General features: G+C 36.7%; 2 protein-coding genes across 3 annotated transcripts; both read left to right on the top strand.

Moving 5' to 3' along the window:
* Window positions 1–263: 263 nt before the first annotated feature.
* Window positions 264–6924, top strand: Or8k1 (olfactory receptor family 8 subfamily K member 16). Of its 2 annotated transcripts, XM_063283286.1 has the most exons (2): window positions 264–280; window positions 3345–6924. In XM_063283286.1, the coding sequence occupies exons 1-2, from the start codon at window positions 264–266 to the stop codon at window positions 4267–4269; spliced, it is 942 nt and encodes a 313-aa protein (XP_063139356.1). In that variant the 3' UTR covers window positions 4270–6924. The 2 variants fall into 2 exon arrangements, with proteins under 2 accessions (XP_063139356.1, NP_001000307.1); NM_001000307.1 differs by lacking the exon at window positions 264–280 and having other exon boundaries at window positions 3319–4269.
* Window positions 6925–18915: 11991 nt separating this feature from the next.
* On the top strand, window positions 18916–19863 carry Or8j3 (olfactory receptor family 8 subfamily J member 3). Its single transcript, NM_001000306.1, has one exon. It carries the CDS (start codon window positions 18916–18918, stop codon window positions 19861–19863), a length of 948 nt encoding a protein of 315 aa, NP_001000306.1.
* The last annotated feature ends 209 nt before the right edge of the window (window positions 19864–20072 follow it).

Here is a 20072-nt window from a genome sequence, read left to right as displayed (position 1 = left end):
GGACTGGATTGTCAGATCATGAGAGTATTTCATGTTGTTCAATATCACTATGTAATTAACCTTAACTGCAAAATTACATTTATTACAAAATACTATTGTTTTGAAATTGTTGAATAATACAAAGAAAATATAAGGAAATCTAATGTGACTATATGTGTAATATGTGCTGTTAAAAATCAAGTAAATTATTCTCTTCTTCAATAGTAGACGATGAGAAATGAATAGGTAATGTTTGCATACTTAATTTATTATTGTAAGTTCAAATGAAAAATGAATGTTTGTAATGAGCCCAATACAAAGGCTTCTTTTTAATCAGTAAAATAAAACAAAACAAAACACAAAAACAATGATACTCCCAACTGACCAGACACTATGTATGATATTAAATTTAACATTTCACTGTAAATAAAAGGTTATGGATTTGATCACCATGTATTGGTAATTAAAAATTTTTAATATGGCTAAGAAAAATGAAAAAATAATGAATGACATTTTGAATTAATTTGTTGACACAGGGTTTGTGTGTGTGTGTGTGTGTGTGTGTGTGTGTGTGTGTGTGTGTGTGTGTGTGTTTCAGTGTATTTAAGAAAGGCTCTTTTTATGGCCGTGGCTGTACATGGTAAGCTAGCTAGCCTGTGAGTGCCTGTGATCCTCCTTTCTCTGCCTTTCAGAAGCAGCATTGTTATTGCAGGAGATCAGAGTCAGAACTTCTCTCAGTTCTGGACATTTAATTCAGAGATGTGCTGATTTTAATGTAGTTCCTTGGTATTAATCCCATATTGTCACACTTGCTCAGCAAGCACTTTCATTTCACTCACTGAATCATTTCCCAGCACTTGCTAGAATTTTGTTGTAAATTTTACACTGTGTTAAAGGATATTAGCCTACAGATTATTACCATTGTTGTATCAGTGACTGATTTCATTTTAAGAGTAACATTGACACTTAAACTGAAGGTAAAGAATTACCTACATTTTTGTCTTTAAAATAATAATTTGAAGGAAATGACTGATTCTTCTTCTTTAAAAATTTGATATAATTAAGTAGCTTAAATGAGAAACTAACTAACCTCAGTAGTCTGAGGAGGGCTATTTCCCTAGCACAAGCTTAATTTTTAGGTCCATTCTAGTGAAAGGATATTATATCAGACAGAATAACATGGGAAGAATTATTTGACTGGAGTATCTTTTTCCAAAGTATTTTTTAAAGAAATATAATTCTACAGGCCTATATAGCTAAAGTAATTTCTGGAAGAGATATATAAATGAAAATACCTGGAGATGTATCAAAATCAGTTCTCTGGAAATAAGACATAGATTAAATATGTTATAAATATATGCTCCATGATTTAGTATTCTATTTACTATGGATTTCTTATTAGAAACATTGTGTCTCACAGGATGTTTTTCCAAATCAATTCATATTTATTTATCTGTAATATATAAATGTATCATTCCTTTTATTTGTGGGTTGTAAAAGAGTAGTAAAATTAATAACTATCATGTTAGCAGTCTAAGATGCTCATAAAGTTTATAAATTTGTGATTTTCAACATTTAATGATACGAAGGGCCCATATGTTTCATTAGCCTAAGGCATGAAGTATTTTGCTTTTCCTAATATTCAAAGAATAATTAGTAGATGCACAATACACCTACCATCCCAAAGGAAATCGCATGCAATTTGTTTATCCATTCTCATTTGAACTGCAATACAGTAAGTCCCATGAGAACAGAAAGGAACTTAAATCCATTCTGTTACAAACTAAGGTCACAGGACTCCTAAGCAAGATCTCCACACAGGTAAGAAGGAACGGTGAGCTCTGATGGTTTTTAAAGACAAACTCAGGTATTATCAAAAGCCTAATAGCATTAGTCCCAGGGAAGACCTTTTATGCAGTTTCTAATAGTCTCTGTTCATTAGTCATAATGGCCATTTTAAATACACTGCCTTGCTCCTCAGCCATCCACTTTAACAAGAATCATTTTCTGCAGTTACCCATCTGGGTTTACCTCTGCCTCATATTCCATGGTTACTCAGGCAAACTTTCCTGAAGAGGTGGCATGATATAATGTTCGTAAGACTATATTCATACGTTAGATGAGTTATCTGGATCTTAACTCTGCCATTTATATAAAGGTGATCCTTTTTTTTAATTATTGCAGCCTCTAAGCCTCAGTTTGCTTGAATCCTATTTGAGTGTGAAAGAGATAACTTCCTACTTCCTAGTGTACTGAGAGGATGACATGAGTTCCGGTCTAGAAGGAGATTAAAGAATACCTAGCACATAAAGTTTTTCCTTTTTCTCCTGAAATTTGTATTCTTTCTACTACTCTCTTTAGAACAATCAGGATATTCAGGGCCATGTTTTCACAGACGAGAGATGTACGATTCAGGCGTCATCAGAAATAGTGATTTGACATAAAGAACACAGAAGGGTCGAAAAATCAAACTGAGATGTTAGGATATTCTGAAATAAGCCTCTAGAATTAGGTTTTGCCCTTTAGAAACAAGGTAATATGCATATTCATCCATAACCAGAGATGTTCTAACTGCAGTGTAACTGTCAACAATAGTGTGTAAAATATTTCTAGTTGTTTCTTTAAGATTTAGAAGAAAAAAAATTTCCCATTATTTATATCAATCTATATCTTCAACACATATAAAAATATTATATATGTATGATATAGGCTACATCTATATATGTACACATGGATATAGATATCTCACCTATATCTATGTCTATATCATAAATATATGTGTGTTTAATGTGCTTTAAAACTTGAAAATTTAAAAAGGAGAAATAAAATAAGAAACTTTTTACATAATTAAAAAAGCTTGGCAACAAGTGAAATAGATATCATTTCTCTCATCACAATGAGTACTTATTGTTGAATAGTACTCTCAGCTCTTGCAGGCACAAACTACAGGATTAGAAGTTCTGGGCCGTTCTTAGCTACATAGTTAATTTGAAGCTAAACAAAGTTACAGAAGATTCTGTTGATGTGGAGGTAGATTATGTTGATACAAATTTTAGACTTCTCTGACCAAGACCCAGTCTCAAAACATAAAACAAAACATGAAAACAAAATCTAAACAATTTAATACTGATCTATTATTCTTCCCCTTTTAAAGCCCACTCTATCATAGTTTTGTCAGATATAAATGATTTTTTCTATATTTCTCCTGAATGGAGCAGAACTGGTCTAGGTGAAGAATCAATATCTTGCACTTCATGCTATAAATTCTCTGACATACAGCATTTTAGAAATAACTTATATTAAACTTACTTCCTGCACAGATTGGCACTATTGAACCAAATGGGGAAATTCAACCACACTGCAAGGACCCAAGTTACTGAATTTATTCTCTTGGGACTCACCAACAACCCAGACCTCAAGGCACCACTCTTTGGACTATTTTTAACCATATATTTGGTCACACTGATGGGCAACCTGGGCATGGTTGTTCTAACTCACTTAGACTCGAAACTACATACTCCTATGTACTTTTTCCTGAGACATTTATCAATCACGGATCTTGGTTACTCTACAGTTATTGGTCCAAAAATGATGGTAAATTTTGTTATGCAGCAAAATATCATTTCCTACACGGAGTGTGCTGTACAACTGACATTCTTTGAGATTTTTATCATTACTGAACTATTTATCCTCTCAGCCATGGCGTATGACCGCTATGTAGCCATCTGCAAACCTCTCCTCTATGTGATCATCATGGCAGGAAAAGTACGTTGGGGGCTGGTACTGGTTCCCTATCTCTACAGCATATTTGTATCCTTACTTCTCACAGTTAAGTTATTCACACTGTCCTTTTGTGACTCTAATGTCATCAGTTACTTTTATTGTGACTGTGTTCCTCTGTTATCTCTGCTCTGTTCCGACACACATGAATTAGAACTGATCATTTTAATTTTCTCAGGCTGCAATTTACTCTCCTCCCTCCTCATTGTACTCGTATCTTACATGTTTATCTTTGTGGCAATTCTCAGGATGAACTCCAGGGAGGGGCGGTCCAAAGCCTTCTCTACATGCAGCTCTCATCTGACAGTAGTGGTTGTGTTCTACGGAACACTGCTGTTTATTTACCTGCAACCCAAATCCAGCCACACTTTTGAAATTGATAAAATGGCCTCTGTGTTTTATACACTAGTCATTCCTATGCTCAACCCATTGATCTACAGCCTAAGAAACAAAGAAGTAAAAGAGGCCCTTAAGCGAACTCTCACTCATGGACTCAGAATCCCCACTTAATACCTCAATATTCAGGTGCACACCTTTCATACTGTGTCAACCATGAGACATGAGATTATCAAACAGCAGAAATGTGCAGAAAGCTTAAGTCACTGTCTTCATAAAAATTTCTGTATAAAAACCTCTTTTTTCTCTTTCCAATTCAAAAGAATTAAAAATATTACTAATAAAATAAAGTCTTCAAATGAAAATCAAGATCCCATTGGAAACTGTAGTTTATAAATATGGGAACATGGTTTATAAATATGGGGCTTTTTGGTTGTTGTTTAAACTTCATATTGTAAAAGAAAAAGTAATGTTTAATTAAAACCAAACAATACTTTTTATACTAGTCATTGTGAATTAAAATTAAATAAGATTTTGCCATAAAAATATACCAGCAAAACTAGAGGCAAGAAAAATGTGATTAATATAATTACAATAGAAAATCCATTTATAAAATGTCAAAGCTAAAGGTAAAACAAAAGATTGAACTTTATGATAAGATTTCAATCAATGTAAGATAATAATTTACATATCAAGGAAAATTTTATATCTAGAAGAACATTTCTTAATTAGAAACTATGAAGAGCTATCATGGGTAAATTCAGGTTTATAGCCTCATGATGCAATGTTTTAAGACCAAAAATGTCAAATGAATTATGGTAATCTAGCCATATACTGCTGCATTATGAACATTTTTAAAATATATAGTAATGTTTATACAGTGAAGACACCTGGTATTGCAGGAACAATTGTGCGACCATCCTAGGAGTCTGTTTCCTTGGAAAGTTTACATAAAATATCATAGATTATGAAACACCGTAGTTCATTTATGTTTTTTAAAAAGTCATAACACTTATCCTCCATAGATCCTGTCATAGACAGATTGAGCTTTTATCTCACACTTCTGTGATCACATTACTAATAAAATCTTTTCCTTGATGCATTTTCTCAAAGATCTTTAATTTTCTGCCTAAAATAGGAAGCCATTTAGAAAGTAAGCTATTTAACATAAATTATTTAGCAAAGAAAAATTGGTAAGATTTAGTCTAAGTATTGATACGGTTTCATTCTAATTGAACAAAATGTGTTTTGAAATCAAAATACAATTTAACTCTCTGTTTTTGTATTATTTATCAAGTTTTAATATTTTTAAAAACTAGTATAAGGAATAAAATCCAAATGTTCGTGGCTAGTTTATGCTGATACTTTAGAGTAAAGAAAGCTTTCCAAATATTTAAAATGTTATTAAGAACAAAATTGAAAACTTCACTACACAAGAGTTGACAATTTAAAACAGAAACAAGAAAGGCAACAAGTAGATATTCTAAAATGTGCATACTATAATGGATCCATAGCTTATCTACATATGAATAATTAGTTCATGCTTAATATGCCTATGTCTATGTACTTGTATGCATCTGTTTTACAGGGTCTAGAATAAAATAAATCCATTGAATTACAAGTAGGTATACTCAAAATACATTAAAAATATGAATTAAGCTATATTCATCAATTGAAATAATATTCAGAAATAACGCAAAATAAAAGATCTACACATTCAGCAACATTGATAAATATCAATAGCACAGATGAGTCCTATGGTACATTTAGAATAATTTGTAAAACAATTAAAATTAATTTATTGTTTCTGGATTATGGTATGACAGAATTAATTGTGAAACATCAGGTGTCATGTTAGGGTGATATAATATTCTGTTCCTTAGAAAACATTTTTCAAATGCCTTAGATATTTTTATATATGCTTTCTAATTTTTAAAAATATTTCCATTAGTTCATGACTGCTCTGGCAGGACATCACATCCAAAGAGCTTCTGTCCATGTGATCCAGTTGAAATGCTAACATGCCCAAGATTACAGTGTAATCTGGCTGCAATACAGACACACGGTTAGTACACACACCTTTAATCCCAAACAATAAAAGGTTAGTTTTAGAAGAAAGCAGTGATGTTTGGAAGTGATATATAATTGATGGAGGGCATTCAGTTGAGTTCAAGCAATCAAGTGAAGTTCAGTTGAGTTCAGTCAGTTGGAACACAGTAGAATGAGTGCAGTGCAGTGAGGTATAATTCAGTTTGTGTAGTTCAGTGCAGGTCAGTAGAAGCAGTTGAAGTTAGAGAATAGGAAGGACTCAAAAGACTAAAACAAATTGCCAGAGTTAGCTTGAAGCCAAGCAGAGTACTTCAGAGAAAAGCTGAGAAAAGACAGGTTGAATTTGTCAGCTGAGAGAGGATTTTTAGCCAAAACAGCTGAACTGAACAAGCCAGACAGAATGTAGAAAGAACCAGAAAAGGTGAGCTTACTCATCAGTAAGCCCTGAGATGAAAATTACTTCCAGTGATTAAAATTACTTCTCAAGCTAAACAATTTCCAGCTGCTTAAAACGTGGCACCCAAATCCCTTTTTCTTGCTAGGATTTGATCTGTCTTAGTGTTAGCAGTCAGGGACATCCATGGACAGTAATTTGGCATCTTTCCAACCAGCTCTCGGTGACCCAGTGACTAGACACATCATCTCTAGGCAACATTTTTGTTCCTGTGTCATATCCCTTTGTGCATGCATCATAGCCCGGATAAAAGACATCCTCCCATCTCCTCTCTCTCGCGGCCTCTGAGTCCTCACCCTTTTCCTCAATAAACATCCCACATGAGACCAGCTGCTTGGTGTCATTTGTTTGAGGCCATGCTGCCTACTTCTAACATTAGCGCCATGAGACTTGGTGTTTGCAGTCTCGCTGCATAGTTTGTGGGCAGGTTCACGGTTCTGAAGCTCCCGCCACATGGACTGGCCACCATGTGAGTTAAGTCCACAGTTCTGAACCTCATTCCGACATGTCTGACTGCTCCATAGGCTCAGTTTCTGCTCATGGGATCTCTTCTTTCCATCCAAACACCAGCAATTTGATAAGCTTAAACAGAGTCCCTGGTCCCAAGGGAGGGCTGGCCATGAAGTCTTTCAATGGACAGAGTTATCCAGGGTCTTTATGTCTGCTCTGACTCCTCATTCTAGAATGCTTTCCCTTGGGTGATGTTTTTCTCTCTCTTTTCTGAGATGATTCCTTTCCTACTGCTGTGAAATCCTGAGCCTAGGTGAACTGTACTCGTTGCCACCAGGGCACTGGACTGAGCTCAACACCCACCCCCCAAGTTCAACACATGATGATTTGTTGATCTGGCTGTCATTCCTAGCTATTGCATCTATCCTTGGGACACTGGAACAAACAAACTGACTAGCATCTACTCTCCCAGTGTGTGCTGGATCTTCAACTGTGTCTCCAGGTTCCCTGCTGAGATGACTCCTGGAAAAACGTCAAAATTCTAAAACTAGCACCTAAATAAAGGTCTCCAAACATATCCGTCTTTACAATCAGGTCTGACTCCAATTTCGCTAATGACTCCAAGTGTCTGAATAACAGAACTTTTATCCTACCATTTTAAAAGATCTCTATAGTTCTTGCCAACAATCTGGAAAATGAAAGGAGATTCTCTATGCCCAGGCCTTTTCTTCACTCCAAACCTTATCTTTCCTTCTCCTGTTCCCCAACTCAACTCCTATTAGCTATGAAATCTCAAACAGAAGAAACATATACTATTCTTGATCCAGCTAACGAATCTCCCCCTTACCATTCCAAACCTGCCTCTATAAAGTCTCCTACTTCCGCGGTCTCCTCATCTTCCTCTTCTCACCAGACCTCTCCAGAGTTTTCTTGCTTAGCTTCTCCAGATCTCTCCCTCCTTTGCCAGCTACAGGCAGCTACACCAGCACCTTCTTTCAGCACTCGAACCACTTGCTCTAGATCAACAGCCAACCTCCACTTCCTCCTCTACCTGGCCTATCTCAACTTGGATCCTTCCTTTAAAGGAAGGGTCACTGGGGTAGACGGTCTGATTAGGGCACAGGAAAGGTTGGAAACAGGCTAGAAGATATGGAAACGAAGTTCATCAAACTAACACATCATACCCAATCAGGCCTGAGGCAGTGCCTGACCAAAATCTTCAACTGAATTATAATATCCCAGGTGGGATTTTAACTAAAGATCTATTCACAATCTGTCTCCTGGCTACCCTAAAACCAGCTTTGAAAAACTCCAAGAATTCATCCAGGAGAAAAAAGAAAGCCACTCTTAATTTTTAGAGAAGGTACTATTGCAATATACTGAATTAGGCCCTGAAGACCCACAACATAAATAACTCCTGATGATCTACTTCTTCTCCCAAAGCTACTCCAATATTAAGACCAAATGGAGATGCTTGGAGAGGGGACTCCTAACTCCACAGGCAGAAGTCTTGACTTCGGCCTTTAAGATATACGATGAGAAGGATAAAAAAAGTCTGCAGACAAAAATACCATATGCTGACAAAGACTGTACAACCAGCTCCAACTACTACACAGATTCCCTGGTCTTCTAAGACTCAGGAGCCAACAAGCTTCTCTTTCAAATGTAGTCAACAGGGCCACTGGGCACAGGCCTGAACTAATCCATGCAAGTCACAAAGGCAATGCCCAAAATACTATCAGGAGGAACATTGGGCTGTTGATTGCCCTCATGGTTCTCATGACGTAGGACCATCACTCCCAGATCGCCCTCCAGCTGATCTCCTAGGCTTGGCCATAGGCAGCTAAAGTAGCCCAAGCTCCCTTGACCCAACCATTTCCATTACAAGCAGAAAACCCTGTGTTATCATGGTATGTGGGCTGCCCATCTCCTTGCTCTTGGACACTGGAGCCACTATTTTGTCCTGATGGAGTTTTGGGGACCAGCACCACCTTCTTGTTTCCCCACTGTTCAGGTAGGGGACAGCCTTACCAACCCACCAGACCCTACCACTTAGTTGAAATTTTAGGGGTGTTGCCCTTACCCATTCATTTTCGGTCCTGTCCTCTTATTAGGAGGGAATCTTCTAGTTAAGGTAGAAGCCTCAATTTCTTTGCTCCCCCATTCACCTAAACCCAAATTCACCAACAGTCCCTCTCCTCTTCCTCCTAGTCATCCAACCTATTAACTCTATCACACATTGCCTTTGCCAGCCTCTCCGGTAGACCCCTGATACTGAGATGTCCAGAATCCCTCCTTTGCTAAACACTGTTATCTTATTGTCCAATCACATGATCCTACCAGCTATATCATACAAGCTCAATACCCTCTTTCTCTCCCGAGCCTCAGGGGACTAAAGCCTATCATCTCTGTCCTCCTAGGGAGAAAACTCTGTTTTCACATTCCTACACTAGCAGTAAATAAATGAATGAATAAATAAACAAATAAATAAATAACCTAATGGGACCTATTGCCTGGTTCAAGATCTCAGACTCCTTAATTCTGCAGTGGTTCCTCTCCATTCGATTATTCTTACATTTCTGTCCACCATACCCTTGAGAACTTCTCAATTCTTGCTCCTAGATCTCAAAGATGTATTATTTTCTATCCTTTTACATGCTCAACCACAAACATCTTTTCCTATACCTGGACTGACCCTGACATCCACTTTTCTACCCTACTCACCTAAACTGTTCTACCTCATAAAATCTGAGACAGCCCACACCTATTTGGCCAGGCCCTGGCTTCTGACTTCCTCTCTCTGTCTCTTCGTAAATCTAAGATTATCCATTATGTAGATGATATTCTTCTCTGCAGTCCTTCTCTAGAAATTAGCCAAGCTGGCATTTTGATCTTCTAAATTTCCTGTCTTGACAAGGCTATAGAGTCTCATCGTTTAGAGTCCAACTGTCCACTCCTCAATTCACCTATTTGGACTAACAATTACCCCAATGCACAAGGCCATTACCATAGAAAAAAATCTAATTCAGACTCCAAACGTTCCCGCTACAAAGGAAGAGATTTTATCATTCCTAACCATCCAGGAATGGACATATTATATGCGTACTTTAGCAGCTACTGAATGCCTTATTTGAGAGGACAAAAGCTAACCTTTGGGATGCCTATTACCCTCTTCTCCTAGCCTTTCATAGTTTCTAACTTACAAAGGTTTACAAACTAGTTCCCTCCATGGTTCGTTCCCTTCAGGTAGCACGAATATAAGAATCTACACTTACTTTCAAATCATGCCCAGTCCTTAATATTTCCAATCTTCTTCCTCAGTCAAAAACTAACCACTTCCTATTTTACTCCTGCACTGAAACCTTACAGGAACTATTACCTCATTCTTCCCACATACAGGAGGACATATTGCCTCAGGCCTTCCATACCCGTTATTCAGTTGGCAGCTCCCCTTTTCATGAAGGAGCCAGAAGAGCTGGCTATGCTTTAGTATCAGACACAGAAGTGGTTGAGGCACAGGCCCTCCCTAACCACACAACTAATCAACAGGCTGAACTAATAGCTCTTACCAGTGCCTTCGACTGGCACAGGGACAATCCCTAAACATCTATAGATACTCCAAATATGCTTTCCATATCTTCCTGCCCCACGCTGCTACCTGGAAGGAGCATGGGTTACTTAACAAAAGGAGGATCAATAACTAATGCAGACCAATTTATGACCATGTTAAAAAATCTCCCATCTCCCCACAGCTATGGAAATTGTTCACCACACTGAAGACTCTATTGTCTCCAAGGGAAATAATGAAGTCAATGAGGCAGTTAGAGCTGCACCCCTTAGAGGCCTAGACTCTTTCACCCACCACAGGACATTCTTATACTACAACCCACTTCCCCTCTTTCACCCCCTAACACTTGTCAAATGTTCTATCTTCAAGGAATCTTTTAGCCTAACAGCCTTCTGTTGCCTTACTTTGTTAAAAAACCTGTCTATAGCCTACTCTCAAGGACTTCCATTCCTTTTTTTTTATTGGATTATTTTTAATTTATTTACATTTCAAATGTTATCCCCTTTCTTGGTTTCCCATCCATAAACAACCTATCCAGTGCCCCTTCTTCTATGAAGAATTTTCCCCACCCATCCACCCACTATTTCCTGCCTTCCTGCCCTGACATTCTCCTACATTGGGGAGTTCAGCCTTGACAAGACCAAGGGTTTCCCCTCCCATTGGTGCCTAACGAGGACATCCTGTGCTACATATGCATATGGGAGCCATGGGTCTGTCCATGTGTAGTCTTTGGATGGTGGTTTGGACTTCCCTTTCTTAAAATCTATCACTGTTACTTGTAAAAATCTGTTAGATTTCTGACTCCCACCCCAGATATTGTATTGAACCTCTACCCACCAGGCTAGAGGTTCCCTTCCTAGAACCAACTGGCAGCTTGACTTTACTCACATACCCATGGTTATACATAACAAGTACCTCCTAGTCTTGGAGAACACCTTCTCAGGGTGGATAGAGGCATTCCCCACCACCAACAAAAGGGCTCAGATAGTCTCTGATCTCCTTCAAGAGATGGTTTGCCCATTTGGAATCCCAGACTCCCTACAGTCAATCAGTGGTCCTGAATTCAACTCCCAATTTTCAAACTCTATCTGAAGCCCTTAATATTCCCTTCACATTTTTATATTACCTATTACACCCATGTTCCAGGACAGATAGAAAGTAGTAATTGCTCCCTAAACACCACTCTTGTCAAAATGTCACTTCAATTGGTTAAAACTCCCCAAGCAAAGAGTTTTCAACTCACCTTTTGAGCTCATGTACAGATGCCTGGTTCTAACTCTTGGTCTTTGACCTAAATACTGTTCCCTCCCCAATCAACTACTTAGCCCATTATTCTGTCATCTCTGCTCTCTATTATCGAACTTTTGCTGACCACTATCTACCATGTCCATATATTTCCCCTTCCCTCTCCTTGTCAATATTGGAGATCAGCTTCCTCTCTATTCTTAAGAACATTGGGACTCTCTCCTAAATGACAGGGCCCCTTCAAGGTAATACTTATGACTCCCACAACTGCTAAACTTGAGGGACTATTTCATTGAGTCCATCTGTTTCACCTCAAACCTTTTACCCCTCAACCTCAAAACAACTTTTCTTCCTACATATTGACCCCAAAGGACTCTGTTCTCATAAGCTCCAGGAAATATTGGGACCACATACCTTGTCCCCAATCCAAGAAAAATGAGACTTTACTCTGGCAACTGTTTTGATCCCACTGTATTGGATATGGATTTCCTCTGCCTCCCACTGCTGTTCCTTTCCATCCATGGTAACCCTTACATCTAGAGATTTGAGGTTTGAGAAATTCCCACTGATAACAAACAATCTTTCCAAATAGGATCAGAAAACTAGATCCATATCTGGATGCCAGGAGCCAATCCAAATTGCTGTCATCTCTATATACACCACTTCATCTAAATATTGTGACCTCTTTTAATTGCTTTCTCTTTGACCAGATGAAAGATGATTATAAAAAATGGCCAGACAAATATGGGAGCTGCCCATATTGGTCTTCTCAGATACTAATGTTAGTATCACAGACAAATCACTTCTTCAATAAATGACACAAGACCCTCTTCTATTTTCAAGAACCATGGAACCCCAGGTGGGAAACAGGAGTTGTTGATAAGCTGTATTGTAAAAACCAATCTGGGTCTCTAGTAAGTACTATTTGAATTCAGAAAAAATATGTCTCAATTGTCTAACAACTAGAAATCAGAGAAATGGAAGCAATTAAACACTCCTACAAGGTCATTTCTTCCTTGGCATGCCTCTCATGAATGCTACTAACCTGTCTTTTAGCCTTCTGCTTCAGAACCTGACCTTGGCTTACCAGCTCCTTAAAGTCACCCAACCTGGTTGCTTCAAACATTGCTGGCTATGTGGAAACCCTGGAACTAACTCACAATTGCCACTTAGAGCTTCTCCAATGACCCTGCCATTAACCTCACTCCACCTTTTATCAGCTGTCCCAACTCTGGTATTGTCACTATCCAATACCTTTTTTCTATCATTCTTCTTAGCATGGCAGACTATTTTAAGACATCTGGAAAGTATTCTGTAGGAGTGCTAGGCTCCTTAAACTTCAACAGAACCATACTCTTGATACTTCATCTCAGTTACAGTGCTCTATAGTCCAAAACATGTCAATTCTCAGTAGTACTCAGGTATTTCATTGGCTATCCACCAGCTAGTCAGGAGTTTTCACATTGGTGCTCCTTTTCCCTAAATTAGTAGTAATCCATAGTGAAGAGCTTTTACCAATCCTGGTTGTAGACTCAGTACCTACCCAACGTAACAAGAGGGAATTTCAAATTGTGTAACTCCTGATGCTCACAGAATAACTGCAGGTGGAACATCCCAGGAACTAGCTGACCATAAAGTTAAATTACAATCTTGAAAACAATCTTGAGAAACAGGAAGCTTCTCCTTGTGATTTTTCACTGGTATTCTCTACATTTTCCAATGACGCTATTCCTAACCACTTGGGTTGTGGCTTCTTCCTTTAAATACCCCTTCTCCCAGCTACTCGGGGTCAAACTCCTCTACCCCTGTGTGGAATACGAGTCTTGACTCCAGTGCACTGCTTCCTATCAATAAACCTGGTATAATTACAGCAAGGACAGTCTCTTGTGAGTTCTTGGGCGGTCACGTCATCCAGAGACTTGAGTGAGGGTCTCCCCGTTCCGGGGGTCTTTCAGTCCTACACTCCCTAGACAGACCACAATGGTCTCAAACTTACAGAGATCTACCTGCCTCTGCCTTCTGAGTAAAGAAATTAAAGACATGTATGAATAATTTCTTTATTCGGTCATCACTAGGAGCGAATAACCAAACCCCAATTTTTAATTTCTTAGTTTCTCACAATCTTAAAACATATATATTACACTGTAATATACAAATACAAGACTTTAAAATAAATATGCAAATAGATTAGCCTACTTTTAATAACCACCTAACTTTTTACTCCAAATTTCTAAATATATTTCTATATTTTGATATTAGGAGTTAAAATTTAAATATGTAGTTTAGGTATAATTTCTGAGTGTACTTAATTTAGTACATTAAAATGTTAAATATATATGTATACATATATATGGATGCTTTCATGGTCATAAGAGACTTAATCTACATACAAAAGGATATGTTGAATGCATACAATTTTATAAGATTTGCAGTGGACACTGAATTTAAAAAGTACAAAAATTTAAATTCAAAGATTGCAATATACATTTTTGAATAAAAATGTTTAGTCATATTCACAAAACATGACTTCACAATCATGTCACACATGCACATACTTAAGGAGACCATAACAGTCCATTGAATGTCTTCCTCTATGACTTCCTATTTCTTGATACAGTCCTTCTCTGAACTGTAACTTATACTTTGTCCAGGATAGCTAGCCAGTAAGTACTAGAGATCCTATGTATTATTTCCCAGTGTTGATTGACAATCAATTGAAGCCTTTACCTAGGTTTTCAATGTAGTTACCTGGTCTTCATACTTTCGATGAAAACATTCTTACCCACTGACACATCTTTCTAACTCGTGGATGTTGTAGTTTAAAATCCACGTTGTATCATTCCTGGAAGTAATGATGATGTTGATTCTATTTTTGAATTAAAAGGCAATCAAACATGAAGACAGATGTTGGAATGATTATCACATTCCATAAAGACATAACTTGTTCTTGCTTTATTGCTATATCATTAGTAATACATGTTTGCAAAAAAAAATTCTGGCAAGAAGGAAAGTTTTTTGACAGATGTAATTTCATCACTACTCCTCTTAGATACCATGGACTTGAACTAAATTCTGCTCAATAATGCAGGATCAGACCACATCAAAGTAAGCTCAATATGAGAACAAAAGGTAGAAGGATAGGGAGTTCTCATCCATCCTGGGGATACACTGTGAGACCTTTTCTTAAAAAAAATAAGTAGGTATGTTTGTTTATGACTGCATTAATTCCTACAGGGTTCATAGAGGGGAGTATTGTTAAGGAACCAGTCTTTGTGGCATCTTCCCAAAGGATGCAAAAGACTATTTATGGATTGTAGCATCACCATGATTCACAATTTGACTCTCAGAGGTTTATAAAGCTGACTCAATTCATGGATATAGCCATGTAGAGATTTTAACTAAGAACATAAAGTCTAATATCCATTCCAGGTGGGTTAAAAATAATTCCTATTATTGTATAAGGTTTTAAAATCAATATTATGTCTTGAAGCAAACTATCTCTTTTTAATTTTAGAAGACTATGAATGGCTAATAATCATGTAGTAAAGTATTCAAATTAGCATTTGCTCAGGATATTTTAGCTATTTTTATTAATATAGGTTGAGATAATAATCAGCCATTCCTACTTTTTAAAACTGAATTATCACTGAGTCTTATGTATTAAGTAATATATTCCTGAAAAACTACATTTTTATCAGTGAGATGATTTATGTAGTTTTATTTGTTTGTAGTATCTAAAAAGGACATCATTTTAATTTCATTATTACATTTATAAAAGGAAAGTAGTTGCACAGTGTTGCAAACAAATTTTATCTCTCCTTAAGAATGGAAGTTTCTTTAAAAAAATGTAGGTTAAAAATAATGACATTACTGCATAAGGGTACACACCCATATTCCAAGTTCCTAGGAGATCGAAGCAAATAGAACATTAGAAACATAGTCAGTTACAGGTCGGTCAGCAGTACAAAGTAATACTACCTTATAACAACATTAAAAAATATCTGATGCCACATATACAAAAAAGCATAATGTTTTAAAAAGCAATCAGTTAAACAGTGGAGCACATTTACAAAGGCCATTTATCACAAAGTTTAATGAATCTGCCTATATTTTAGTTAAGAGTCTATTGAAAGGAAACATTTTCCTGAGGTGTCAGAATATTGGGCTCCCATTTAAGGAAGCATCTGCTAAAACAGTAGACTTTAACTACCAGAGTCCCAGGGCCTTAGTTTATTATGATAACATCATTTTCATATTCACAGATAACATCCCAGGAAGTAAATATTCTTTCTAAAATTTGCACTTAGTTCATTTGCCACAAATAGAAAATTCAAACTAAACTTCTCTGCCTCCCTCCACCATGTTTCAAAGCAAAGCTCTGGATGATCTTAGACATCCTTTCATCCCGCTTCCACATCTTCTTGAGTCCTGGGGTTACAGAACTGCACTACCATGCCTACTTTTCCTCTTTCCTTCATGTTGAGGAGTGCCTTGCTTTTTTACTGAAACTGGGCTGGTATACAATTCACCACCCTCCTGCCTTAGCTACCAGAGTATTGAGATTAGTTCAACTATCCTATCTAAAACATTTTCACTAGGCTTTCTAAAGGCAAAATGGTTGCTGTCAGTGATGGATATTAGGTGAGCAGTACCAAACTTTGTTTTAAAGACAAATATGTCTTGTGATACATAACTTAATATTATACCCCTATATACTTCAAATTATTTCAAGTACCTGTAATGTAAACATCACTAATATTTGATTCACTAAATATGTAATAAATACTTTACAAGAATGAAAAGCATATGTTGAAAACAGAAATTGCATTATAACATTTTAAGAAATTTTCTATGAAAAATCAACCCATTTCATGAACTTTGAGCTGATTCTCAAGTATCATCATAAAAATCTCTATTGTGTATACAAGATAGCACTTCTTGCCATATATGATTCAATGTATGGATTATATTAAGAATATCTTCTCAGTCTTCTTCTAGCTGTCAAGTTCATCTTTCTGACTCATCTTCTTAATTCTGGCCCACCCAGTGCTGTCTCATTCCAAATAGTCCATAAAAACTGTGAAAGGTGCTTTTGTTATGCTTCAAAGTTTCATTTTAAGTCCCATCTCTAATCCTTTTCAAATCCTGTAATTCATAATTTTTACAACAGCAAAAATAATGTGGTTTGATTAAGTTAACCAAAATATTTTCCTCTCAAAATATCTCCATGATTCACAAATAAGAAAAGCAAGTAGGAAATCCATGTCTTAATATATTTTTCTCAATGGAATATCATACACGATACTATTAATTCCACAATTCCTCATAAAAACCTGGTTGCATAATCTCTTAAGCTCTCCCTCTCACACATGAAGAACATTTGCTTTTTAAGTCATTTCTATTGCAGAAAATGGCATTTTCCCCATATTTCTTATGGTTCAAAATCCTGAAATTGTTCTTCTCTCTGATGCTTTACATAATCATTTTCTTGCATTTATTTAGAGTTGAGTTCAAACAGTGTTTTGACAGAAGCAAGTTCCCCATTATTCCCTGTCAAATTATTCTCCCTGGTTGTTTCAATGAAACCCTGTGTGTATTTTACTTTTCATACCTCATACCTGTTGCAGTGTTCTTGTTCACAGGTGTATTTTACATATTCTGTTTACTTGGACATCAGATTCATCAGGAAAGAAAAGTGATTTCTATGAAGCTTCAACATTGTTTGTCACAGAGCAGAAACTCAAATGTATAGTTAACAAATAAATAACAAATATGACAACAGGAACCCAAAGGACAAAGTGATGTCAGTTGTCAGAGTCAAAGGTATCAGCTGCCCTATAATGTTCGGATTCACTGGGTTTTATTTAACTGATTTTAATTTATTTTATTGTACGCTGTCACTTTTTTATGTTCTTTTGTAGCTACAGCTTCTGTCCATTTTAGAAAGAGGGAACATATCAAGAGCTCTAAGATTTTATCAGGCATTTTTGAAAAAATAATTATAGCATGACACTTGAAACATTACATGCAAATTTGTAGCTAGAGGATGACTGTGTGATTTGCCTGCCCAGACACTATCAACTGTGAATGCTAATGGCACCCCAGCTGTCATTAGGACAAATGGTCATCCTTAAACAACATTAGTAACAACTCAGTATATGAAAATGACATGAAATTCTATGATAAATATGCACATTGTTATTATAGGAATTATATAACTAAAGATGTCTAATAGTGTTATAAAATAAAATATTAGCATATTCATGTTAATGATTAATAGTTAACTTTAACACCTTAAAATATTCAGAATTTAATAAGGTTGTGATTGATTAAAATATAATGGAAGGGATGTGAGGCTTCTTGGACAAGAATGAAAGGAGTAGTCATAAGGTAGGAAGTCCTATGAGTAATAGCGAAACATTATAAAAATGTTAACATTTTGATACAATCTTTTGAAGGTGGAAAGAGATTCAAGGAGTTCTTAATATTATGCTTAAAGACATAGCTTCATGCAATTCTGTGTTAGTGAATAAAGCAGAAAATTAATGAAAAGGTAGCCGGTATGGTGAAAAATATCTAAGTTTATTTTCCATGTAATGACTTAATATGGCAGTCTACAGAAAATGGGAAGGACATCAGCTGTAAATATATATGTACCAGATTAGACAAGTATCAGTTTAATTATATTTTAGATAATTAAATATCATATGAATTCTCATGCCCATTATTACTCAGCGAGACATAAAATTATATCACAGCTTCAAATACTGCAAGTTACTAAGAACATGTCTGTCCTTCCACTTGAATTAAAGTAGTCAACAAATCCCACCTGATGCAGCATAATCTACTTAATTCATTATTCCCTCACATTACTTCAGCACAAATTTAGGCAGAAAACCTTGAGTTTCATGACTGAATTTTAATTCATTCATAATCTAAAAGAAAAATCAACTTCACCCCAGGGTTGCCCCTTGTATCAAAAGGCAACGATAGAAAATATTTCTAACTTTGTATGATATTCTTTTCTTCTCCAAACAGATGAACTCACTTTTACATGGCTCCTAGAAATTTATCTCATATCACTGAATTCATTCTTGTGGGAGTTTCAGACCTTCCAGAACTTCAGGTTCCACTTTTCTTTGTCTTCCTAATCATCTACCTTCTGACAGCAGCGGGGAACCTGGGCATCATCACCCTCACCACCGTGGACTCACGACTGCAAACACCCATGTACTTCTTCCTCAGACACCTGGCGGTCATCAACTTCGGCAACTCAACTGTCATTGCTCCTAAAATGCTGGTCAACTTCTTAGTCACAGAGAAAACTACCTTATACTATGAATGTGCCACGCAGTTAGGAGGATTCCTGGTTTTCATTGTAGCAGAGATCTTCATGCTCGCTGTGATGGCCTATGACCGCTATGTGGCCATCTGCAACCCACTGCTCTATATGGTGGTGGTGTCTCGACGCGTCTGCCTTCTGCTCATGTCCTTAACATACTTCTATGGCTTTTGCACAGCCATTGTTGTTTCATCATGTGTGTTCTCTGTGTCTTATTGCTCCTCCAAGAAAATCAACCATTTTTACTGTGATAATGTCCCTCTCTTAGCACTTTCCTGTTCTGACACCTACCTTCCAGAAACTGTAGTCTTTATATCTGCAGCTACAAACTTGTTCTTTTCCATGAGTATAGTGCTGGTATCTTATTTCAATATTGTGTTGTCTATCCTAAGGATCCGTTCATCAGAAGGAAGGAAAAAAGCCTTTTCCACCTGTGCTTCACATATGATGGCTGTCACAGTTTTCTATGGGACACTGCTGTTTATGTATTTGCAACCTCAGACTAACCACTCACTAGATACTGATAAGATGGCCTCTGTGTTTTATACATTGGTGATACCAATGCTGAACCCCATGATCTACAGCCTGAGGAACAAGGACGTGAAGGCCGCTTTAAAGAAATTCATTACAAATCCATGTGATTCTTTCAAATCACTGTAACCTTAAGACTCTTTTAGTTAATAAACTATTGATCATCCACCAAAGAGCAATAAGAATTTAGATGGCTGACATACAAGCTTAACAGACTAAACCAGGATTAAAGCAGAACTAAGTTACAAAAGAAGCAGAAGCTTTCTGGTTATAATAGTAACCTACACAGACTGTGACTAACTGCCCAGTAGCAGTCTGATAGTTAATTTGGAAGAAAT

The sequence above is a fragment of the Rattus norvegicus genome, chromosome 3, assembly GCF_036323735.1.
Source record: "Rattus norvegicus strain BN/NHsdMcwi chromosome 3, GRCr8, whole genome shotgun sequence".
Taxonomy (NCBI): domain Eukaryota; kingdom Metazoa; phylum Chordata; class Mammalia; order Rodentia; family Muridae; genus Rattus; species Rattus norvegicus.
This window is presented reverse-complemented; position numbering and strand designations above follow the sequence as displayed.